This window comes from Schistocerca nitens, chromosome 11, assembly GCF_023898315.1.
Source record: "Schistocerca nitens isolate TAMUIC-IGC-003100 chromosome 11, iqSchNite1.1, whole genome shotgun sequence".
In the NCBI taxonomy this organism is placed as follows: domain Eukaryota; kingdom Metazoa; phylum Arthropoda; class Insecta; order Orthoptera; family Acrididae; genus Schistocerca; species Schistocerca nitens.
The window spans coordinates 12,417,364-12,444,190 of NC_064624.1; the positions used below are offsets into that span (position 1 = coordinate 12,417,364).

A 26,827-nucleotide genomic window follows, 5' to 3' on the forward strand; every position below is an offset into this window, starting at 1 on the left:
ACAGTGCCGAACGGACTGCTCGGCATTGGCATCACGTTCTCTTCACCGACGAGTGTCGCGTGTGCCTTCAACAGGACAATCGTCGGAGATGTATTTGGAGGCAACCCGGTCAGGCTGAACGCCTCAGACACACTGTCCAGCGAGTGCAGCGAGGTGGAGGTTCCCTGCCGTTTTGGGGTGACACGATCTGGGGTCGACGTACGCTGCTGCCGGTCACAGAAGACACCGTAACGGCTGTACGATACGTGAATGCCGTCTTCCGACCGATAGTGTGACCGTATCGGCAGCGTACTGGCGAGGCGTTCGTCTTCGTGGAAGACAGTTCGCGCCCACATCGTGCACATCTTGTGAATGACTTCCTTCAGGATAACGGCATCGCTCGACTAGAGTGGCCGGCATTTTCTCTAGCTACGAACCCCATCGAATGTGCCTGAGATAGATTGAAAAGGGCTGTTTACGGACGATGTGACCCACCGACCACTGTGAGGGTTGTAAGCCGTTGAGGAGTGGGTCAATCTGGACCGACAGTGCCATGATGAACTTGTGGATAGTATGCCATGACGAATACAGGCATGCATCAATGCAAGAGGACCTGCTACTGGGTATTAGAGGTACCGGTGTGTACAGCAATCTGGACCACAACCTCTGAAGGTGTCGCTGTACGGTGGTACAACATGCAATGTGTCGTTGTCATGAGCAATAAAATGGGCGTAAATGATGTTTATGTTGATCTCCAGCCCAATTTTTCTGTACAGGTTCCGGAACTCCCGGGACCAAAGTGATGCAAAACTTTTTTTGATGTGTGTATTAATAGTTACAGCAATTACTTTCCAAATAATGAACAATTTATGTACTTTCCCGTGTGTCTTGTTTTCATTTGACTGCCTCTTATGCAATATGCTGAGGCAGATATGGCAATTCCCACGTTATTCTACTCGCACATCATAAAACTGAAAAACCAGTTTACATCAGTTATTTGCATTTACCACATTACTGCACTGATGTGTACAGAAGTCAGATTTCATGCAATAACACATTACTTGATTATATTAATTATGTACAGGGACTTACAAAAGTATTTCATATTTTGAGAGGTGTTAGTATTGACCAAAACAAGACAAAAATGTGTGGCAAACATGGTCACTAAAATGCATCTACATCTACATCTACATGACTACTCTGCGATTCACATTTAAGTGCTTGGCAGAGGGTTCATCAAACCACAATCATACTATCTCTCTACCATTCCACTCCCGAACAGCGTGCAGTAAAAACGAACACCTAAACCTTTCTGTTCGAGCTCTGATTTCTCTTATTTTATTTTGATGATCATTCCTACCTATGTAGGTTGGGCTCAACAAAATATTTTCGCATTCGGAAGAGAAAGTTGGTGACTGAAATTTCGTAAATAGATCTCACCGCGACGAAAAACTTCTTTACTTTAATGACTTCCATCCCAACTCGCATATCGTATCTGCCACACTCTCTCCCCTATTACGTGATAATACAAAACGAGCTGCCCTTTTTTGCACCCTTTCGATGTCCTCCGTCAATCCCACCTGGTAAGGGTCCCACACTGCGCAGCAATATTCTAACAGAGGAGGAACGAGTGTAGTGTAAGCTGTCTCTTTAGTGGACTTGTTGCATCTTCCAGGTGTCCTGCCAATGAAACGCAACCTTTGACTCGCCTTCCCCACAATATTATCTATGTAGTCTTTCCAACTGAAGTTGTTCGTAATTTTAACACCCAGGTACTTAGTTGAATTGACAGCCTCGAGAATTGTACTATTTATCGAGTAATCGAATTCCAACGGATTTCTTTTGGAACTCGTGTGGATCACCTCACATTTTTCATTATTTAGCGTCAACTGCCACCTGCCACACTATACAGTAATCTTTTCTAAATCGCTTGGCAACTGATACTGGTCTTCGGATGACCTTACTAGACGGTAAATTACAGCATCATCTGCGAACAATCTAAGAGAACTGCTCAGATTGTCACCCAGGTCATTTATATAGATCAGGAAGAGCAGAGGTCCCAGGACGCTTCCCTGGGGAACACCTGATATTACTTCAATTTTACTCGATGATTTGCCATCTATTACTACGAGCTGTGACCTTCCTGACCGGAAATCACGAATTCAGTTGCACAACTGAGACGATACCCCATAGGCCCGCAGCTTGATTAGAAGTCGCTTGTGAGGAACAGTGTCAAAAGCTTTCCAGAAACCTTAAGAGGTATCAGCATTTGTTCATCTTCACTACTGTGGAATTCATCTCTTTTGTTGAACAAGGTATGCATTTTAGAAAATATGTTTACTGGACTTTTTTTCTTGTTTCACTCTGCTCTACCTTCTTGCAAGATGTGGAAAGCAAAGAGCTTGCAGTAGGTGAGACGTGTTTCACAGAGATCAGCAAGTGCTCATAGCTCTTGATGTATGGTTTCAGAGCCCATGTTTACTGGACATTTTTTTTTGTTTTGGTTTGTACTACCACCTCTCAAAATGTGGAATACTTATCTTATTTAATTGCCTGTGTATATATCAGTTCCCCCTTGTAAGAAATTTGTGAATTGTGCACGAGTAGCCGGCCGGGGAGGCCGAGTGGTTCTAGGTGCTACAGTCTGGAACCGCACGACCGCTACGGTCCCAGGTTCGAATCCTGCCTCGGGCATGGATGTGGGTGATGTCCTTAGGTTAGTTAGGTTTAAGTAGTTCTAAGTTCTAGGGGACTGATGACCTCAGTAGTTAAGTCCCATAGTGCTCAGAGCCATTTGAACCATTTTTTGTGCATGAGTAGGTGGCTACCAGTAAATCCTTTAGCCTCCTCTTAAACTGAACTGTATTGGTAGTTACATTTTTTTTCTTACTGCTGGCAAGTGATTGCAAATATGTTTCTCTGAATAATTGACACCTTTCTGGACCAAAGTGATGGCAAATCTTTGTAAAGGGTATTCTTATGTTTGGTATTGAGTCCATGGGCTGAGCTGTTGGTTTAAAAAAGAGTTACAGTGACAGTTTTCATTAAGGACTAAGCATATTATTAAGCAGTAGTTGGTATCACTAGTTCCTTGCACAGATTTCTGCATGATGATGCTAAGTTCACAACACAAGTAATTCTTATTACATGCTTTTGAACTTGAAAAACTTTGACTTGCCTTGATGAGTTACCCCAAAAAATAATCGCATATGACATAATGGAATGAAAGTAAGCAGAGTACATCAGCTTCTTCATTTTTGTATCGTATTTTATATCTTACAAGTTATGAACTTCATAGAGAGTGGTTTTTCAGATTTCATTAAATGACCATTCTAAAACTGTTTGATTTGCTATTTTTTATGATTTTCATATCATCTATAAATATAACTAACCTGATACCTGGTAATGTTACTGATGAAATGTCATTGATGTACACAAGAAAAAGTAAAGATCCTAAGATGGAACCACTTGTAGTTAGTTCCTCAATTGGATGACGGTTGATAGCTTAATACGAGACTTTCCCCATTGGCGCGAGTTGTTCCTTGTTAAAGTTACAATTTGAACCATTTTGTAGCACAGTCATTTGAGTTAAATCTTTGTCTGTGTTGCAGGATATGGAATATACCACAATAAAGCAAGAGAAACTCTCAGACGATGATGAAGCTGCCGATTTAGCACAAATGCAGGTAGAAAGCTAGCATAGTTTGCATTTCTGCTTATTTTGTACTTACATTGTATCTGTTGAGTATTTGTTACTGAACCCATCACCAAAAGAAAGAGATCACCTAAAAATTTTGAGTTTTTATAGATATTGTAGATAGGGTTAACACATGTGGGGAAACAATCAATTATTGTTTTGTGGAAAACACACACACACACACACACACACACACACACACACACACATTGGTCTTCAGTCCCATGAAGGATGTCAAGGGTGATTCTATAACAGTGGAGGACTGGTTTTTAAATTCATGTCTTCCAACTTGCTTGGATATGGAGGTGATGATATAAGACACACAGCTAAACTTTACAAAGGGCCACATACATACAGCATTGGGAAGATTGTATGTGGTAGCCAATGAACAGCTGTTAACCAGGTACATCATTGTGCTGCTAATATACAAATTAATCATATTTTGTGGACAGCATTTCCTTCGCATTCACTTTTGTTGCATTTATGTACAGGATGCCCGGAAAGTCCCTTTACATGTGCGATTAGTTCATTGTAACTTCAATAACACAGTTGTTTGTCCAAAACGTTCATATGTGCACCACTGTTATACTTACATGGTGTGGTGTGCCTTCAACTGTTCGAATCATATTCTGTCAGTCCTCTGATGGCCATTGGCCGGAATGCTTCCGTGCCAAGGTCCATTTTTATTTAAAATTGTATTGTGCTGCTTTTAATCCAGGTTCTCACAAAGTGTGCTCAACTTGCAGGGTGAACACAACACTGACGCACTAACTTAGGCACACGTTTCTCTTCAGATTGACGGGGGGCATCCAAAACACTTCTAAGGTGAAAAGGTGTCTTCTCTCCCGCGATCAAAGTCTAACACGTCGGTTGTTTCTTACCGAAATGTTAACAAATCTTGTCTGTCACCCGTGCAATATTTTTAGTGCTGTGTTTCTTTTTACGGGCACACACACTTGCCAATGAAGTGCTCCTCCGAAGTGGGGTCACTGCTAACTGTCACTGTTCTTCACCGAGCACGGAAAGGCGAACAGTTGTTCTCCTTCTCAGACAGACACCCGGCCGTTAGCAGTCGTGTTGCGGGCGCTGTATCGGTGAACAGTTTCAAATCTTGTCTATCTTACCATTTTACTGTGTGACGTGCTTTTAGTTAGAGACTTCCTGTGCACATTGTATATACCACACTTGCACATTATACATTTGAAATGTTATTAAGGATTTTGTGTCAAAAGCAAGTCTCAGTTTTGGCGAAAAAGTTACGTGAATTAGGTGTGTCGTGTCGATGGCCCGTTTTTCGTTTTCTGCGTTCGTCACTTGCACGAGTTTCTTTCATTGACACGGGCAGGATTTTTTCTGTGTTCGAACAATATTGACAATTTTGTCTCGGAGGCGGAATTTGTGTCGTCACGACAGACCGATCCTCGGCACAGGTGGAGGTCTGGTTAAGTTTGAAGGTGACAACACCATTGTGTGCAGCAAAGCAAATAAATGTAAAAACGATTCCACGGTCGAGGCCACAGAATAATATGTAGATATCCAGAGTCTTTTGTTAGCTCGGAAGCCGATATTTTCATTTGCTGTTTAATTATGTCCAGGGTCTCTCTAATACCTAGTGTGTTAGGGTTGCTATTTCACTGAATTCTCAGTATTTCTACTGTGATTCAAATGAAAACAGTGTTTCATCGTTGGGTGTACAAATCACCTTTTCACTCTCATCCTTCATACATTTGTCCAGTCAGTGATTCCAGTGTTAGAAATGTTCATCGTAATCACCTGTATTAACTTGACAGCTGCTCCCTATTTTTCTTTCTTTATTGGCCACCTCTGTGTCATTAATTCTGTGTCATTTGATTCTCTTCTTTACTTGTGGAAACAAGAAGCAGGCACGTAGAGGTACTTCTCTGTCCTCGTCAATTGGATGCTGTATTCTAAGTTTCTAGCACCTATAGTAAATTTGGTGCAAGAAGATTTCTGACAAATAGTAGAGCTGTTGCCATCTTTCAGACACGAAGCATTAATGGCTGCAGGTGAAAAAAATAGTCGTCTATACGGCAGTGACAACACTGAGGCATTGCAATAACAAGTTTACAAAACCACATTATGTGTTCGGTCGAGACAGGTACGCAGAGCTGCTGCAGGATCTCGTTACCCGGCGACATTGCGTGCTGCTTCTGTTATTCCCGAATGGACCGTCAGTGACACTGATTTACGTACTCTACACTGACTCACATATCGAATAGTAGGGCAGTATATTCTACTTTGATTTTGTTGATATTCATCTTATATCGTCCTTTCAAGACACTGTCCATTCCGTTCAACTGCTCTTCCGTGTCCTTCGCTGTCTCTGACAGAATTAAAAAGCAAAACCAGGATAATGGAGTGTAGTCAGATTAAATCAGGTGACGTTGAGGGCATTAGATTAGGAAATGAGACATGTGAAGCAGTAAATGAGTTTTGCTATTTGGGGAACAAAATAACTGATGATGGTCAAAGTAGAGAAGATATAAAATGTAGACTGGCAATGGCAAGGAAAGCGTTTCTGAAGAAGAGAAATTTGTTAACATATAGTATAGATTTAAGTGTCAGGAAGTCGTTTCTGAAAGTATTTGTACAGAGTGTAGCCTCGCATGGAAGTGAAACGTGGACGATAACTAGTTTGGACAAGAAGAGAATAGAAGCTTTCGAAATGTGGTGCTACAGAAGAATGCTGAAGATTAGATGGGTAGATCACGTAACTAATGAGGAGGTATTGAATAGGATTGGGGAGAAGTTTGTGGCACAACTTGACCAGAAGAAGGGATCGGTTGGTAGGACATGTTCTGAGGCATCGAGGGATCACAAATTTAGCATTGGAGGGCAACGTGGAGGGTAAAAATCGTAGGGGGAGACCAAGAGATGAATACACTAAGCAGATTCAGAAGGATGTAGGTTGCAGTAGGTACTGGGAGATGAAGAAGCTTGCACAGGATAGAGTAGCATGGAGAGCTGGATCAAACCAGTCTCAGGACTCAAGACCACAACAACAACAACAACAACAACAACAACAACAACATTATATTCTACTTTACACAGCTGTCGACACTTTCTGGTGAGCTGAGTACTGTACTGTTTATCACCACCTGCTGTGCAGTGTCTCTCTCGGTTCCGTGATCTGTCGTAACTTTTGAAATATAGATGAAAATGACTGATCAAATAAATGGAAATTCTGCCGTACTTAGTCCTGAGCATTTTTTTATATTATGTAAATTGAAGGTAGAGGGGTGGGTGTGGAGAAAGAAGAGGGAAGGGAAGAAATTCTCGATTTCAGCTGTATCGGCACTTTGTGTGGCTTCTGTGGTGACGAGTGAAAATGTATGCCGGACCTAGATTTGAACACGGGATCTCCTGCTTATTAGGCAGTTGCGTTAAGCACTGCACCGCCTGCACTCACTGTTTTACCACGGTAGCCCCCGGCCGAGCCACATTCGCACCTAGTGCCACCTGTCTGCAGTCCGTGCCTGTCCCCCCCCCCCCCCCCCCCTTGCTCAGTAGTTTGATTCCCACAGGATTTCAAACGTGACTGCACATCCGTACCAAAGGTGGTGGATTTGTAGCCCACCGAGGCAAATCGATTACGTGAATCGTGAATTCCTTCCCTTTTCTTTCCTCTCCCCGCATCTGTCTTTGTCTACATAATATGTATCACAGCTGCAGATTCCACACATTGTTCTTTTGGATGTGTCCAAAAGGAGAGATTCCACAGATTCGTATAATTTTTTTATATTTCGCATTTGGATTTAGCCCCGTGTCTAATGAGGAAGCCAGCTCAGTACTGACACACAATCTCGAGGTATGCAGAATCGGCATCATTACGTCACCAAAATAGCACACACATTTCATTGCGTGACTTTCCTCGCACGTATAGTAGAGAGGGAACTGTCTAAAGTTGAAACCCGGTTTAATAATGTACAAGGGCAATCCCCTCATCTGTCAAACAGCAAATCTGGCGTCTCCTATCTTGCTCCTGAGATGCCTTCCTCTTCATCTATCTCTATTAGCCACGCAATATTCTTTTCCTTTATATTTCCTTAATTATGTTTCATCATGTCTCTTTATTCTTCTCCTCCCTTCACCATGAGTCTCCCTCATACTCCCTGCTGCCAGCACTCCTACCTCAAATCTGTCTGTTCAATAATGTCTAATTATAACAGTACTTGTGATCTAAGAATATAAACTCTATATGTATGTATTTTTCCAGGTGTACCTTTCAAATTGTTTATTTCACTTTTTGTACTAGATGTAGTTTAACATGCCTACTAAAACATATGAATGTAAAATAAGTAGAATGCCTGGTTAGATGTAAGAGAGGGCCTGATGGCCCTAATCTTGCCAGGTTAAATAAATAAATAAATAAAAATAATACTTTCACTACCTCTCGAGTGTCCGACTTGACCACATAGCGTCCTGCATCTGACGCCTCTAAAGGCCGACAGTCCACTGCCCTGAGACTGATATCACTGTAGCTTTGAACTGAACTTACTGCACCTTTGTGAACTCTTGCGGGTGATCGTTTTCTCACTATCGTGTCCAAACATTATTGGACCATTCCGTGTCGAGTGGTCTAATTTCGGAAAAAGTTTCTGCGTAACGGCCGCAGATTTTAATGAAATTTTGCCTGAACACTCACACGTGTTCCTAGTAAACAATGATAAAGTTTCACTGTTATTAATTCAATAGTTCCGGAGATATAGTCATTTGCTTGACCCCTTAGTACAGCTATCGACAGTGCAGCTGTGAGTTTTCAGCGACTTTGAGACATAGTCTCTCTCGCAATATTTTCTTGAAAGATACAAAAATAGACCATATTTTACAACTTTCTGTGCTCTCTTGAGAGAAATAATAAAAAAAATATTTCTCAATTTATTTGCACACGGATAATTTGAAGCCGAGTCAGCTGAAAAAACACCTTCGAAAAAATGATAAGTTTAGCTTTTTATATCTCCAGAAATAATTGTGGGATAAACTTGAAACCTTACACATAATAACTTACCAGTATAAGGTGTTAGAATATAAAATTTAATTCTTCTACTGCTTTCAAATAGTTCACAAATTGAGGGCAATATTGATGATTTTTCCAAAAACAGCCATCACAGTTACCAGTTTTAACTCCTCTCGACTTTTTCTTGTCGGGTGGTATCGAGTGTCTCGTTTACAGTAGGAATATGATGTCCTTGCCCATGTTCTGGCAGTAGCAACAATTATTTAGCACACAACAGGGTTTGCCGACCACATACAAAAGTCTGTGTTGTAGATGCACCTTGTGTGGTGTCTTCTGCAGTCACAGACATAGACATAATCCCTGCTAGGACATAGAAGTTCTGTGACTCCATGACATCTCTATGACATATGAGGCCTGATCAGAAAAGACTGAAACTGATTTTTTATTTATTTATTTTTTCCCACACATGTGACACATAGACTAAAAAGTGCTGCTGGCTATAGACATTATACATAAAAACCTGCTTTTTTTTAAAAAAAAAAACCACACACACACACACACACACACACACACAAAATACAGTTTCACTGGTTTGCAACAATGTAAACAAACCAACAGACATAAACACTGTGGCAGTGTGCAATGAGAAACAGTGTAAGAAAGTGAAATGTAAATATTGCAGGGCAGGAAATACTGCAGAATGCCAAAAGTTGCCGCGTGCAAATGTGAAATGAAGCCTTGCAACACCAACCGCTGCTAGCAAGGAGGGAGGGAGCAGAATATGTAAAGAAACATTGTAAGTAACTTGCAGACCAACTTGATAAAGAAAACACTGTTTTTAACGTAAAACAATCAAAAATGTACAAATGTATGCATACAGTTTACAGAATAACCACGGAAGATGCTTTATAAATAAAAGCGAAATGTGTCAGGTGTAATTCTTTTTAATTAGACTGCAATCAGATCAAGATGGATAACCTATACTAAGAGATTTTAACAGCTGCTGCAGAAGATGGCCGCGCAAAAAAAAAAAAAAAAAAAAAAAAAAAAAAAAAAAAAGTATTCTGCAAAGTTGTTATCACGTCCAACCTCAGACACCATTTCAAACATAAAATCATCTCGAGGCAACAGTGACTACATGATAAATATATCCACAGGAGTTGCGGATTTGGGTTTCTACATTATTAATGGGGTTGTATTAATGCTACTTCAGATAAACATAGGTAGATCTTAATATTACATTGTGAACAAATGTCTTCATAGTGATATCATGCCAAAAACATTGTGAAAAAGTGGCAGTCAGTGTTTAGTTTCTGTGTGAAAGCAGTGACACAGGTCATTGATGTACAGACATGTGAGAGCGCTCAACATAGGGGAATACCGGAGTGTACACTATTAGTATCTCCCCTCCCTGTTTCTTCGGCATAAACACAAAAACACTGGCACACTGCCTAGGTAATAAGTTTGCTGTGTCCACCTACTGACTTTACTCTGATAATTTCACCTCGATTATCTAAAATAAGTGATTTTGTTGCCATTGAGCATGACATTTTTTTTATGGTCTCGTTAATTATTCCGTTGTTCCTGACCTGTTTGGAGCCACTTTAGTCCCATTAACACATTGAACATTGCACTATCTCGGTCAGCCTGTGTACCCACCCACGGTCATTCGGCACGTCTTACTTAAAGCCTGTGCGTACACGCGTGGCTTGTTTCTATGTTATAATCATGCACCGGAGAATTCTGTGGTCCCAGTGAACAACAAAATCGTACGTGAATGGGCAGAATGTATATACTGATACTGAGTTTTGAGGATCAATAATATGAAACATGTTCTGAGCATTTCGTAATTATATTTTTTATTTTGTGTTCATGAATGCTACATACAAGGTTACAAAAGTGCTCAGAAAATCAAAATGTAATTTGTGAACTAGATCTTACAACTAACAACATTTTATTGATCCAATCATTTAATTGAACGTATCTCTGCCTACGTAGATCAACACCTTCAACCTATTACGTGCAGTCTCCCATCCTTCATCAAAGACACCAACCACTTTCTCAAACGCCTGGAATCCTTACCCAATCCGTTACCCCCGGAAACCATCCTTGTAACCATTGATGCCACTTCCTTATACACAAATATTCCGCACGTCCAGGGCCTCGCTGCGATGGAGCACTTCCTTTCACGCCGATCACCTGCCACCCTACCTAAAACCTCTTTCCACATTACCTTAGCCAGCTTCATCCTGACCCACAACTACTTCACTTTTGAAGACCAGACATACCAACAATTAAAGGGAACAGCCACGGGTACCAGGATGGCCCCCTCGTACGCCAACCTATTCGTGGGTCGCTTAGAGGAAGCCTTCTTGGTTACCCAGGCCTGCCAACCCAAAGTTTGGTACAGATTTATTGATGACATCTTCATGATCTGGACTCACAGTGAAGAACAACTCCAGAATTTCCTCTCCAACCTCAACTCCTTTGGTTCCATCAGATTCACCTGGTCCTACCCCAAATCCCATGCCACTTGCCTTGACGTTGACCTCCACCTGTCCAATGGCCAGCTTCACACGTCCGTCCACATCAAACCCACCAACAAGCAACAGTACCTCCATTATGACAGCTGCCACCCATTCCACATCAAACGGTCCCTTCCCTACAGCCTAGGTCTTCGTGGCAAACAAATCTGCTCCAGTCTGGAATCTCTGAACCACTACACCAACAACCTGACAACAGCTTTCGCATCCCGCAACTACCCTCCCGACCTGGTACAGAAGCAAATAACCAGAGCCACTTCCTCATCCTCTCAAACCCAGAATCTCCCACAGAAGAACCACAAAAGTGCCCCACTTGTGACAGGATACTTTCCGGGACTGGATCAGACTCTGAATGTGGCTCTCCAGCAGGGATACGACTTCCTCAAATCCTGCCCTGAAATGAGATCCATCCTTCACGAAATCCTCCCCACTCCACCAAGAGTGTCTTTCCGCCGTCCACCTAACCTTCGTAACCTCTTAGTTCATCCCTATGAAATCCCCAAACCACCTTCCCTACCCTCTGGCTCCTACCCTTGTAACCGCCCCCGGTGTAAAACCTGTTCCCTGCACCCTCCCACCACCACCTACTCCAGTCCTGTAACCCGGAAGGTGTACACGATCAAAGGCAGAGCCACGTGTGAAAGCACCCACGTGATCTACCAACTGACCTGCCTACACTGTGATGCATTCTATGTGGGAATGACCAGCAACAAACTGTCCATTCGCATGAATGGACACAGGCAGACAGTGTTTGTTGGTAATGAGGATCACCCTGTGGCTAAACATGCCTCGGTGCACGGCCAGCACATCTTGGCACAGTGTTACACCGTCCGGGTTATCTGGATACTTCCAACTAACACCAACCTATCCGAACTCCGGAGATGGGAACTTGCTCTTCAATATATCCTCTCTTCCCGTTATCCACCAGGCCTCAATCTCCGCTAATTTCAAGTTGCCGCCACTCATACCTCACCTGTCATTCAACCACATCTTTGCCTCTGCACTTCCGCCTCGACTGACATCTCTGCCCAAACTGTCTTTAAATATGTCTGCTTGTGTCTGTATATGTGTGGATGGATATGTGTGTGTGTGTGTGTGTGTGTGTGTGTGTGTGTGTGTGTGTGTGTGTGTGCGCGAGTTTATACCCGTCCTTTTTTCCCCCTAAGGTAAGTCTTTCCGCTCCCGGGATTGGAATGACTCCTTACCCTCTCCCTTAAAACCCACATCCTTTCGTCTTTCCCTCTCCTTCCCTCTTTCCTGATGAGGCAACAGTTTGTTGCGAAAGCTTGAATTTTGTGTGTATGTTTGTGTTTGTTTGTGTGTCTGTCGACCTGCCAGCACTTTCATTTGGTAAGTCACATCATCTTTGTTTTTAGATATACAATCATTTAATTGGATAGATAAAAAATCTACTCACCAAGCGGTGGCAGAACACACACATAAAAGACTGTTGTGATTGGCAAGGTTTCAGAGCCGGGGACCCCTTCTTCAGGCAGAAGGGTTGAAGGGGAAGGAAGAAGGGTACAGGAAAAGGACTGGAGAGGTTTAGGAAAAGGGGTAGATTGTGGGAAAGTGACCAAAAACCGTGGGTCAGGGGAGACTTACTGTACGGAATGAGAAGGAAAGTTTTTTCCTTGACGTAAACATGCATTCGGGGGTGTTTTTGGAAACATTCGATGTATGTCGGTAAGTTGCATGTCCGAGAGTGTGTGTGAATTCTTTTTCCCCTGAGAGCATAAGCAGCATTCTGCCATTGGGTCACGATTTTGTAGCACGGGCTGCACCTTTTGCTGGTCATGCTCTTCTGCCGCTTATACTCTTTCGGCAAGTGCTTAGGCTTGCAGCTGAAAGGTCTTGCCAAGTTTGGATCCAATGTAGGATACACAAGTGATTGGACAAGAGTTTCTTTGAAATCATTGCTGCCAATTTTTCTTGTTGTGTACTTTATTGTACAAATACAGAACATTTACAGTGGATGTAGAAGTGATGAAATGGAAGACAAGTCTCTTGTAGCATTTGACAGATCTGTATATATATATATATCATACATATGAGGCCATCAGATCGGAGAGGTGAATAAATACTTTTCCTTTGTTATAGTCGATGACCGTAGTGGGCTCACTTGTTTCTTTTTGTTTTTGTTTTGTACTGAGCATTAGCATGTCTCGTTTATCCTTCCAATTCAGGACTACATTTTTGCCTCGACAGCATCGGGGGGGATTATTCTTTCAATTTGCACGAATGTGCCTAAAAAATGTCTTTCGCTGGGTTAGCATTCTAGATACGAAACACTAGTGTGCCAGTTATCGATACACAGTTACTGCCTAGAGTCAGTCCCTTAATTCTGTTGCCAGCCTCTCAGCAACAGATATATCATCTGTTCTTTCCTTGCCAGCGAAGACTTCAAAGAATCGAGTATAACTTCCACTAACGGAAAGCTTGAAAACCTTAATCCCATATTTATGTCTTTTTTTAGGGATGTATTGTCAAAAGTAAATACATTTATGAAATTGTGCGTTGCTTTCACCTATACAAACCGCTCCTTCTGTAGTGCAGGATTCCTTGAATTTCTTCCCCAGGATTTCCACAAATTTTGAGATTGTGAAAAGCCTGTTCTTCTGGATCTCTTTCTTGCTATTACTTGATAAGTGCAATATCGAAAGTAACATTTCAAATCTCTTAAGATTAATTATTTTTGGAATTCCATTTTCATGCATTCTTTTTTTGGATTGTTAGTATCTCAGTTTGGGAAACTGCATAATCCCCTTCCAGAGAATAATCACCAAAATCTTGTACATTTAATCAGTATTGGTGTCAAACCATTTTGATTGCCTTTGATTTGGAGTTCTGGTGGCAGTAGTTTTTTCTGCAGCAAACCTATTGATCTCTTCAGCTAACAGCAATATAATATTATCGTCAATGAAGTCTTGAAAATAAGAGATGGGAGGTAGTCCTTGAAGCTTTTGGATGAACGCCAGTGTCTGGAGAGGAGAAAGTAAAATTAATTCTGTCCCCTTCTATAGGTTCTCATTTATCTTCATCTGAAAGATTCACAAGAGGATCATCATCATTAGGCTCGGAGTCAGTTGATCCTGTGTCGTGTTTGTCATCATCGTCCTCAGAAGTCAAACTGGAACTGTCACGAGGTGAAACATTTGGGTATTCAGCGGAGTCATCGGAGAAGCCTGTGGCATCATCTTCAGAAAGATTTGTCGACATTTCAGCGATTTCTGCATCTGAGAGCCCTCTGATACCCATTTTAGTTCAAAATCTGAAATGAAATGAATGTGTTAAACTAAAAAACCAAAATATCCACTGTTAATCATTTGGTTCCACAATGCAAAATTAATTCAACGGACCGTGTGACCACAGGTGGAAATGTAAGCAAATACATAAAAAATATAAAATAACAAAGTTAGAATAACAAAGGATATCACAATCAAAAAAATAATAATTTGTTCAAATCGAATAAAAGGAGTTAAATGTTTGGTCCAGCATATCCAATGACCGAATGCAGCAAGGTGTTGAGAGTGTTAAAATCCGTCAAGATAATTTTCTTCCAGTAATTGCTGTGCTATTTAAATGGTTAATAATAATGTAACACAACACAGTTGTTTTTTTCTTTTTTTAGTGTACTAAAGAGTTCATATGATACGGTTGTTGTTATTACGACCTATATTTCACTGCTGTGACAGAAGTTTCACACAGAACTGACATTTGTCTGACTAATGCAGATCTTCACTTTTTAACTACAGAAATTACTAGACAATAAAGTATATTACAGTTACCTTTTGGATATTAACATAAAAAATGAAAGATATAATAAGCAGTAAAGTAGATTTGTTTAACTAAAAGCCATATGGTTAAATACGGCATAATGCAGTGGAAATTTTAATATGCAGATGGATTCCCCAAATCTTGCCAAGAATTTTCTATACAGTGAAATTTTCTAATTGGAATACTGAATAAACTAAGAGATTATTTTAGTAAAAGTGTACATTTTTTAAATAGAGAAGTCGGGACTACAAAATTTTGTCTCAGGGTGAAATATTGGGGAAACTAGAACTTTGCACATGAATAAACTTTAGAAATATTTTTTTAAAAAAATGTAAGATCTTTGCTTGAAAGAAGAGAATGAGGAATGAGCTGTGGCAGTCCAAAAACAAACAATTTTTAGCGGGGGTGCCATTTCGATGAGCACATAGTTTGCAGGTACACTGTGTGATCAAAAGTATCTGTACACCTAAATGAAAATGACTTGCAAGTTTGTGCCCCCCCTCCCCCCTCCCAATTGGTAATGCTGGAATTCGATATGGTGTTGGCCCGCCCTTAGTGTTGATGATAGCTTCCACTCTTGCAGGCATACATTCAGTCAGGTGCTGGAAGGTTTCTTGGGGAATGGCAGCCCATTCTTCAGGGAGTGCTGCACTGAGAAGAGGGATCGATGTCGGTCAGTGAGGCCTGGCAAGAAGTCGGCATTCCAAAACATCCCAAAGGTGTTCTGTAGGATTCAGGTCAGAACTCTGTGGAAGCCAGTTCATTATAGGGATGTTATTGTCGTGTAACCGCTCCGGCACAGGTCGTGCGTTACGAACAGGTACTCGATCGTGTTGAAAGATGCAATCGCCATATCCGAATTGCTCTTCAACAGTGGGAAGCGAGAAGGTGCTTAACACATCAATGTAGGCCTGTGCTGTGATAGTGCCACGCAAAACAACAAGGGGTGCAAGCCCCCTCCAGGGAAAACACGACCACAACATAACACCACCACCTTCGAATTTTACTTTTGGCACTACACATGCTGGCAGATGACATTCACTGGGCATTCGCCATACCTACACCCTGCCATCGGATCGCCACATTGTGTACCGTGATTGGTCACTCCACTCAACATTTTTCCACTGTTCAGTCATCAAATGTTTATGCTCCTGACACCAAGTGAGGAATCGTTTGGAATTTACTGGTATGAAGTGTGGTTTAAGAGCAGCTGCTCGACCATGAAATCCAAGTTTTCTCACCTCCCGCCTGTCATAGTACTTGTAGTGGGTCTTGATGCAGTTTGGAATTCTTGTCTGATGGTCTGCATAGATGTCTGCCTATTACACATTATGACCCTCTTCAACTGTCGGCAGTCTCTGTCAGTCAACAGACGAGGTCGGCCTGTACGCTTTTGTGCTGTACGTGTCCCTTCATGTTTCCACTTCACTATCACACCAGAAACAGTGGACCTAGGGATGTTTAGGAATGCGGAAATCTCGCGCATAGACGCATGACACAAGTGACACCCAATTACCGGACCACGTTCAACGTCCGTGAGTTCCGTGGAGTGCACCATTCTGCTGTCTGATGATGATTAATGAAAACTGAGGTCGCTGATATGGAGTACCTGGCAGTAGGTGGCAGCACAATGAACCTGATGTGAAAAATGTATGTTTTTGGGGTGTCCGCATACTTTTAATCATATTGTGTATAATAAATTATGAATATTTTTTTGAATAAAATGTTTCCATATGTTCCATTACATACTGTCATCACCAGACTTTAAATTATATTATGAATTATAAAGTCTAGTGAAATATTGCATGTATAAGAATGTGGTATTTTTGCTTTCACATGCTATATGGACTATTCATGAAAAGAGATGATAAAGTAGAAAAATAATATTGGGGTGAGGAGTATAAAAACAAGTAGAGTAATCTCACATTGTCCTGCTACACTATGCATGAAACACTGAAAGAAACATATTTGTGTGAAGGTGCTGCACTGACATATTAAAATCCAAATATTTAGCCAATGTCATTTGTTCAGCAAAGGGGGGTTCTTACCCCTGGTATTTGTAACACTACACTAGCAGCTGATATTTATGAATGAGACAGCTCTGTTCTGTACTTGCTTTAACAGAAAATTGTCACATATTTTGCCACATATAAAAAAAATTGTAATGTTGTTTCTTCTTTGCAGGGATTTGACTTTGTGGCAGTGAAGCAGGAGCCATTGGAGGACACGGCGGCAGAGGGACAGGACGCGGTACAGGTATGAAATGTAGTTTGTGTCCTCTCTAAGTTTTTCCAAGTATTTCACCATCAGATGTCAGTAAGAGAGTATCATTTGTGTGTGTAGTTTACCACGTATTAAAATTTCTTCCCTTTCCATTCGCATATGGAGCACTATAATAGTGACTGTTTAAATGCTTCCGTGTGCACCGTAAATAGTTTAATCTCGTTTTCACGGTCTCCGTGCTACTGACGTGTACGGGGCTGTAGTACTGTATTCTGTGAACTATAAGATGCACTTTTATCTTTGAAAAATTGCCACCAAAATTGAGGTGTATCTTATACTCAAAATCGATATAAAAATGTCCAGTGCTCGATTTAAAATTCCCGCCAGTCTTAAAAATGGCCACATTTTCGATGCCTCGGGAAACCTATCTCCATCTGGCAACAGTGGATTCAACTGGCAGCAGCAGTGCACCGATGCGACGAACGTCCGTCGCGGGGATTTGCGAGCTTGCTAACACACTCTTCCTCGCACCTCTCTCTCCCCCCTCCCCCTAAATTACAAACCAGAACACTGTCTAGGCTATGGCACGTCATTGCAGTGTGCAGTGTCGACGAACTTTAGCTGAAAGTGATTTGTATTATCGGTAACAGTAAAATATTTTTGTTAGTCACTAGTTTTGAGATGGACAAGAATAAAAGATATTTGTACGACACGGGCTATAAATTGAAAGTAATAGTATATGCAGAACAACACGGAAATGGAACAGCTGAGGGGTATATCGGCCCTCCACAAACAGGAAAAAACTATTCGTGACTGGCAGGCTAGTAAAGAAGAGCTGAGCAAAATGGAAAAGATTAAATGATCAGATAGAGAATTGAATGCAAAATGGCCAAAACTAGAAAATGACGTATTGAAATGAATTCGAGAACACTGTAAAAATGTCATTGGAATTAATACAAAAATGATACAAATACACTCTCGTAAGCTACCGCTACAGTAGAACTCGACAGATTTTTGTGGTGGAGTCGGTCGGTGCTACAGGTTTAGGAAGTGTCGTGTACTTAGTGTTGCGGACAAAAACCAAAATGCCACAAGACTGTGAAGAGAAAATATTATCTTTCCATCGCTTTATTATTTGACATATAAAGAAAGCCAGTATGGAACTATGGCCAATAGAGAATATGGACGAAACTCCCCTGACATTTGATGTGCTGAGTAACAGAACTCTTGCCATGAAAGATGTTAAAACTGCAACTGTAAAAGCAAGTGGACATGAAAAAATGCACTACACTGTTATCCTCTCATGTTGTGCTGACAGTACCAAACTTAACCCAACGATCATTTTCAAGTTCAGAACAGTACCAAAGCCTTCTGAAATACTGCCAGGTGGTGGTGTTCGTGCACACGACAAGGGTCGGGTGGACGAGACTGCTATGAGATTATGGATTAAGTGAGTGTGGGAGAGAAGGAAAGGTGCTGGAGCTTGCTGTGATTGCGGGAGGATTTATTTCACAAGTGCAACGTTTTGATGTCTCGGTAAATAAACCATTTAAGGTGTGCACGAGAGAGGAATGGAACAAATGATGATGGGTGAAACCCAGTATGAATTCATGCCAGAGGGAGCTTTAAAACGACCTCCAATCAAGCAAGTGTGTCAGTGGATAAAACAGTTGTAGTCTAGAGTGAGAGAAGACATTATTGTTAAATCCTTCAAGAAGTGCGGCGTAGATAACGCTCTCGATGCTAGTGAAGACCATCTGACACAGGGTGTCCCACTCAAAATTCCCTGATTTCAAAGAAACAGGGAAAGAAACCACAATAACTATGTCTATGAAAAATGCACCACATTGTAGAGTATCTCAAAGAATTTATTTATTTATCACCAATGCACCTCTATATGTGAACCATTTATGGCACGAAGAATATCGAGTCTGGTTTCAATTTCTTGCCACACTCTTTGTAGCATTAGTGATACGATGTCATACGCGCGGTCCTTCACAAATCCCTGCACGAAGAAATAAAGCGGCCTAATGTCGGCTGAATGTGGTGGCCTTGAACATTATAAAACACTGTTCCTTTCCATTTCATTCATTTTAAGTATTTCAGAAAATGAGTAATCTTCAGGTGGCGTATCTTTTTCACTTTCAGCAGTAGAATATTTATTAGCACCTGTAGCAGTAATATAAATTTACAGTTAAATGTTTAACTCCTGTGATAAATGTCGTATCATAAGACAGAGTGACTTCCAGTGCAAGACAATGACAAAGACCAATTAACAATTGCAACCGGTTTAGTACAAGTCATTTACAATATTCATTTATTTACGCACTGATTAAAGATTGATCATAGAGAATGACCACAAAACTGTGATATCTTCTCCCTTAGAAACTGTAGGACGCTGTGTCGCTCTGATCCCTGCCGGTTTGCCAGTTTGACTTGAAACAGAAATGAAATAACAGTTTTGTAAATATTTTCAAATTACGATTGGAAGGTCCGTTACTGCTAAATGTCGAATAAAGACTGCTACTGTGACCTACTGCACGATCTGAAACCCAAAATCGAAATGAAGAGGAAAAGGAAGCTTCCAGAAGGGGTGATTTTGCTTCACAGGAATGGCCGCCGTCGTACGGCTGTGAAAACAATCCAGTGTATTAAGAATCTCTGTTGTGAGGTGCTGAAGCACCCACTTAGCAGAGCCTACCTGGCTCCAGGCCGGCGCTTAAGAACTCGCCGATTTCGAGTGTGAGCACCTGCAGTGTGGTGGGGAGCGAGGAAAATGTGCGTACACCGTTCGGTTGTGCAACACAGGAGAAGCGTCAGTTGTGAAATACGAGAGAATCAGTTTCGACCAGCGGTGCCTTCCGACAGTGGCAGTGGCGAGAAGACATTCTGTCGCACCAATTCTTATCATTTTTACACGAAAACATTGCTTCGCAAAATGTTTAATGTATCACGAGATGCTGAATATTTGGAGGAAGTGCAATTTACAAAAGCGCGACGTGTCTTACCGTGTTAAACAATAAGGAAATGGAAAATATGAAGAACCTGAGTGTGTATAAGAGGCTTTAAAACTTAAAAGGAAGCTCCCTGGAGAGGAAGAAGGAGGGGAAGAAAACTAGTACCTTTTGGATGTGCTGCTTTTAGGAAAGCCCTTGCGCCCCTTCACGAATGGTGACTTAAGAAAAGAATACTCGGTAGTTGCAGCAGAATACTTACTTGCGATGCAGATACGACAGATTTGTGTGGTGCCTTTATCGGTCGTGACAGTCTCGTGTCCCACAGGCTGTGTCTGATGACGTTCTCCGTCTACATCGATACTCTGCAATCCACCTTACGGCACTCGGTTGAGGGTATCCCGTACCACTAGTAGCCATTTCCCGTCCTGTTCCACTCGCAGTGTAACGCCATTCGTCGCCTAGAACAGTCACACAGTCTTCATCTTCTGTGCGACGGTCGACCGTCCTCTGTCCGCTGTCGCGGCAGACGGAAATGGCGGATTCGCGACAGAAGTGACGAACTCGTAACACCGTCTGGCATAATTTCTATGAACTGCACAAAGTTGAATGCACAATTTTAAAGCTATTGCCTGAATAGCATACTTGCAGGATCAAAGTTCAATCGGGTGACTTACCGTGCGTCACCTTGTATGTGGTTTTACACTGTCTGTTGGAAAAGTTCAGATACTGGTTTCATTCCTGGCACATAAGTGACAGCAGAGCAGTAACTACACATGCGACCTTAACTGGCAACTGTGACTGACAACTCTGCATTTGACTAGCCAGTCGTGAGTAGGCAGTATTAAGTAGTGCGTCAGAGGTGTGTCACAAATTGCAAAGAGTTTGTCCTGCACACCTCAACTTCCGAACAAAAGGACTACGCGTGGACTTGTGCCGCAACTCGATTCGGATGCAAAATGTGGACAGTTCTTTCCTGGAAAAAAATCATCACGGGTGACAAGACCCAGTTTTCTATGTGAGCCTACCACAGAAGTCGTAGTGCAGAAGTGCATATGAAGGGCTAACAGTTTGATGACTGCTACGAGAATTGAATGACATCTTAAGCGAGAACTTTTCTGATGCTTTCACACAACCATTGTGTGTGTTGAACTCGAGTGAAGGGATACTGTGGAGGGATACTGTGTAGAACACCTGAAGCATTAAAACAATCATCTTAACTTTTCTGTATTTTTTATTAATCCAGTCTCGAAACTTTTTGGACTTACTGGCTTTTGAAGGGCAATGTATAACACCTTTTTACTTATCTGCTGTTTTGTTTTCTTTATAATGCTGGAAACACTCTCTCTTTTTTTTTAAATCATTTCATATCTTTGTGTTGTTATTTCTGCACAGTAATAGGCTTTATCTTTCTCTAGATACTGCAAAGCCTAAATAATTTGTAGGACAGAAAACAGGAAAAAACAAATCGGAGTTTTATGTAGCAGTCTTCACTGATAATTTGAGCAGGCTGTGATGGTAAAATGCAGTTTGTACAAAGTTTTTGTGACACGAGCTATGTTGTAATCTCAGAAGGTGTTAAGCTTCTCATTTGTATGTGAGAACTTGTCTTCATTAGTGGTATTTATTATTTGCTATGTTCCATACAAAATATGTAATTCTTTAATCATTTTTTAAGGCAGCGTCTTTTGTCACAGGAATCTGAATATATTACTGTGAAGAAAGAGGAACCGTTTCGTGACGACGGGCGACACGGAGAGCCGGATCCCGCACAGGTAGTGAGGACCTAACATTCGCAGACGGTTTTCTTTTAGTTATTATTTATTTCTCTATTTAACAATTATCAAAAAGATAGATTGCTACTCACCGTAAAGATGACGCATTGAGTTGTAGACAGACACAACGAAGAGACTGTTACGTACTGAGCTTTCAGCTAAAGCCTTCTTCAGAAAAGAAAGGAAAGGGAAACAAATATACAGTCACACGAGCAGGCACACGTCACGAACACGACTGCTCTCTCTGGCCAGAGTGCAACTGTTGTTTTGAACAAAAGCAGCAGTCTGGAGTGGGACAGGGAAGTGGGAGGGATAGCGGGGTAAGGGTGTAGGGAGAGGGGTGGAACATATAGTGTCTAAAAGGTGGCAGGACGAAGTGCCAGGTGCAGTGTTGAGGAGGGGGGGGGGGGGGGGGGGAAGATGGGAAAAGACCGACGGTTGTGTTAGCAGAGAGAAGAGACAGCGGGAGGGTACATGCACTGGGAGGAGGTGATAGGAGAGAGGTGGGGGAGCCTCTCGAGTGGAGGGTAAGGTGACAGTAGGTTACTGTAGGTTGAGGCTGGGATCATTCCTGGAGCAGAGAATATATTGTTAAGATAACTCCCATCTGTGCAATTCAGGACATCTGGTGGTGGAGGGAAGGATTCAAATGGCCTGGGTTGTGAAGCAGCCATTGAAATCCACCTATCCAGCCTGTTTTGTTCAGCTGTATGTACTGCCGAGGTGGTACCCTTCGCAAAAAGCGAGAGAGAGGGGTGTGCCTGTGTGTGTGTGTGTGTGTGTGTGTGTGTGTGTGTGTGTTTACCTTTCTTTTCGAAAGGAGTCTTTGGCCAAAAGCTCAGTATTAACAGTATTTTCATTGTGCCCGGCTGCAACTTGATGTATTGTCTTAATGTTGAGCAGCAATCTGTCCTTTTCATAACTATCCCTGTTGCAATCTGTACTTTAGACTGTTTGATTTGTCAGTTTAAGGTACGATTCCAGAGTGCCAACAAAACCTAGCATCGATCTTTAATCACACTTTATCTGCACGTGTAGCTCGTTAGGCTCAAATCGAGATTATTCTCATCCACGGGAGAACATTACAGAGGTGATGTAGAACTTGTACTGGAAGACATTTCAAACTGGATGCCAAGTGTCCTGTGAAAGGCTACTCACAAAACTTGGACAACCAGTGTTAACCCTTCCTGATACACAGTCAGACTGTGTCCGACATTGTAACTTGTTGCTGTACACTGGTGAACCGAAACGTTGTGACAGTAGCCCACCCCCACACCGGATGCCACCTGGTGTGTTGTGGGCGAGTGACGCAGTAAGAAAAGTATGTAAGATATGGGCTGCAAATGGGGAAATCCACTGAGGTAAGTGACTTTGACAAGGGGCTGACTATTATCACGCAGAGCTCGTGGACGAGTATCTCGAAAACGGCGAAGCTGGTCGAATGTCCGTGTGCTACTGTCACGATCGTCTACAGAAAGAGGTCGGAGGACACTAGATGCCAAACAGTTTGGAGTCGACGACTTTTCACAGAATCTGGCGCTCGGAGGCACGTGTGCTCTGTAAAGTAGGATAGACGGTGATCTGCGGCATCTCTGCCGGAAGAGGAAAATGCCGGTGCACTTGCAAGTTTTTGGGAGCACACAGTTCGTCGTACACCGTTTAACGTGGAGCTCCACGGCAGAGCACGACGTGTCGACCTGACGACACTGTCGGTTAAGATTGCAGCGGGCACGGGACCGTCGGGATTCGACAGGCGATCGGTGGAAACGTGTCGGCTCTGCGTGAATCACATTTTTGCTACACTAGGTCGACAGCCGTCTTCACAGATACCGTCGTCGAGGTGAACGGCAGCTCGAAATGAGCGGCACACCACAGACGCGGGCTCAGACTAGTGGGAGCAGTATTATGCTCGGAGAGACGTTCTCCTGCGCTTGCGCGGGCCTGTAGTACTAATCGAAGCCACACCGACTGTTGCGAACCACTCGCACCCGTACGTGCCCGACGTCTTCCCCGACAGCGGTGTCACCGCTCGGCACTGTAATTGTCTGTGTCTCAGAGCCACAGCCGTGCTACAGTGATTTGAGGAGGACTATAGTGAACTCGTATTGGTGTCTCTGACCAAATTTGCCCGAGGTAAGTCCTACAGAAACCATTTGGGTTGCTATCGGGTGCCATCACCACATACACAAATTGGTGGCCCATTAATTGCGTGAATTACGTGACGTGTGTGTAGACATCTAATGCCACGTACCTCCACAACCTACCGAGAAAATGTCGGATCTGTGATGTGCAGAATCGGTGATGTATTTTGTTCGAAAGACAGACAGAGAAGCTATTAAGCAGGTGCTCGTAATGTTTTGACTCGTCAGAGTAGCTCTGATGTTGGACGATGTCTGACACATTTCCATTATTGTAAAATAAATAAGAATTGAGCAGAATGCAGTGGATAGAAAAATTTGATTGGAAAGGATTAAGTGAGGAAAGTAGAAACACACTTCTGGCCCATTTATATTACTCCTGTAGTGACCAAGAAGTTAAGAGTAGACACACAACAGTATACACACAGTCATTTCAAAAAATTAGTTAACCTCTACTCCATATACTACATTCACCAATAAATTATTTATTTACATCTTCAGTAGTAGTATAAATTAACAGTTAAAATGTGCTTTTGCTGCGATTAGTGTTAAGTGATACGACTGATGGCTTTCCAGTAAGAATACAAATACCCATTAATTAGTACCCCGTGTTCAGTACAAATCACGGACAATATTCTTTTCTTATTTCACAGCTATTCACTGTGTAAATAACGATAGCAGGGAATAACAGAATTGTAGTACCTTTCCCCAACCAGCACCTGGGAAAGCGATCCATTCTGTTTGAAATATCGGTTTAGGGTTCTGGAACACTCACCGTACAAATGTGACACGGCTTCAGGTGAGTTCCACCTTCTCGATCTGACACGGCAGCACCTCTGCGAATGAAAGTTTTTGTCGTATGACGAAGTTGTGGAGGCAGTGTGAGAGTGGATGTGCACGATGCCACAGAACTGCTTCTGGGATGGGTTTGGAAAACTTTGGAAAGGATGGCTGAACTGCATGGAGGTTAAGGGGGCTGAGAGAGCAATTGTTACATGCAGTGTTGTGTTCTCAATAACATATTGCCGTACTTAGTGAACCAGTACAAAAAGAAAAGTTCCTTTGGCACCGCAAGGAACTGTATGAATACTCCGTGCCAAAAAGCATCCCTCAGTACCACACTGTGCTGACATTTGGGCAAAAATCTCTTCACACCCCTCCCAAACTCCCACTATCGGCAGGAAGAGTGACATAGTTCCCGTGAACGGCGGTCGTCTTCAAAAACTGGGCTCGCCGTTTTCTTGCGAGATACCTTATGAAACGTAGTTGAAGGGCTGTAGGTGGATTCCGTATTCCTAAATTTCCAGGAAACATTTGACACGGTGCCGCTCTGCAGACTTAACGGAGGTACGAAAGTGCGGAATAGGTTCCCAGATACGCGAGTGGCTCGAAGACTTATCGAGCAAAAGAACCCGACAGATTGTCGTGGAAGGTGCGTGTCTGTGAGAGGTGAGGGGATTGTCAGGAGTGCCCCAGAGAGCTGTGACGGTTCTTCGTACCCGTAAACGATCTGACGGGTAGGATGAGCACCGACCTGCAGCTGTGTGTTGACGACGCCATGGTGTACAGTGGAGTGTCATCATTGAGTGACTGTAGGAGGCTGCAGGATGATTTGGACAGTACTTCTGTTTGGTGTGGTGAATGGCAGCTTGCTCTAAATGTGGAAGAATATAAGTTAATGAGGGTGAGTAGGAAATACAATTTTGTGATCTACAAATAGAGTATTAGTGTTTTCTGCTTGACATAGTCATGTCAGTTAAATATCTAGGCACAGTGTTGCAGAGCAATACGAGATAGAATCGAAATTTGAGGTCGATCATGTAGGTCAGGTGATCGGTCGATTTCTGTTTATTAGGAGAATTCTAGGAAATTGTAATTTATCTTTAAAGGAGAAGACTAGTGTGACCCATTCTCGAGTGCTGTTCAAGTATTTGGGATCCGAGCCATGTTAGATTAAATTAAGACATCAAAGCAGTTTGGATGCATTCTGCCAGATTTGTTGCCAGTAGGTTCGATCGACACGGCACAGGGAATTTAGGAAATTCTTTGTGAACTCAAATTGAAATCCCTCGATGAAAGACTGTGCTCCTTTTGTGGATCACTAGTGAGAAAGTATAGAGAAGCACCATTTGCAGGGGAGTGCTGAACCATCCTACTGCCACCGACGCACGTCTCGTGTAAAGACAGCAAAGACGAAATGGGAGAAATCGGGGCTCGTACACAAGCGTATAGACGTTCACTTTCCCTCGCCACATTTGTGAGTAGAACAGGAAAGGGCAGTAAGTACACTGCACTATATACAGATGTAGATAGAAATGGCATTGTCAACTAGCCAGAACATCAACATGATGTCATATCACATAGCTCAGTACTGAGCAGTAAAAATTAGGTTATGAGATACTTTTTTGCTGTTACAAAGAGGCGAAATGTACTGTACTACTGAGGTGATAGCAGAAAATACAAAATGTATTAGTTATGATAGTACAATGTATTAGGTAAAAAATCAAAATTCAAAGTTTACATCATTAACACAGATTGTTTTCCACACTGTCGAGCAGTAAAAAGAATAGGAAAAAAATCATCCTGACGATTCAAAGAATCAACATTTATTTGCTCAAGAAATGTATACCTACAGAAATTATCATCTTACACTATGCTATCAAAGGTATCTGTATGACCACACCATAACACCACTGCCTCCAAGTTTTTACTGTTGGCACTACATACGCTAGCAGACGATGTTTACCAGGCATTCACCCTACC

General features: G+C 42.2%; 1 protein-coding gene across 5 annotated transcripts in view; it reads left to right on the forward strand.

Annotated features, from left to right (window-relative positions):
- Nucleotides 1-26,827, forward strand: part of LOC126213522 (uncharacterized) — a 173,677-nt gene that overhangs the window by 110,221 nt on the left and 36,629 nt on the right. For all 5 annotated transcript variants that reach the window (XM_049941358.1, XM_049941356.1, XM_049941355.1 and 2 more), the window contains 3 exons: nt 3,591-3,665; nt 17,159-17,230; nt 21,849-21,926. In XM_049941358.1, the coding sequence (XP_049797315.1) occupies nt 3,591-3,665; nt 17,159-17,230; nt 21,849-21,926 (225 nt within the window). The remainder of the gene's footprint in view (nt 1-3,590; nt 3,666-17,158; nt 17,231-21,848; nt 21,927-26,827) is intronic.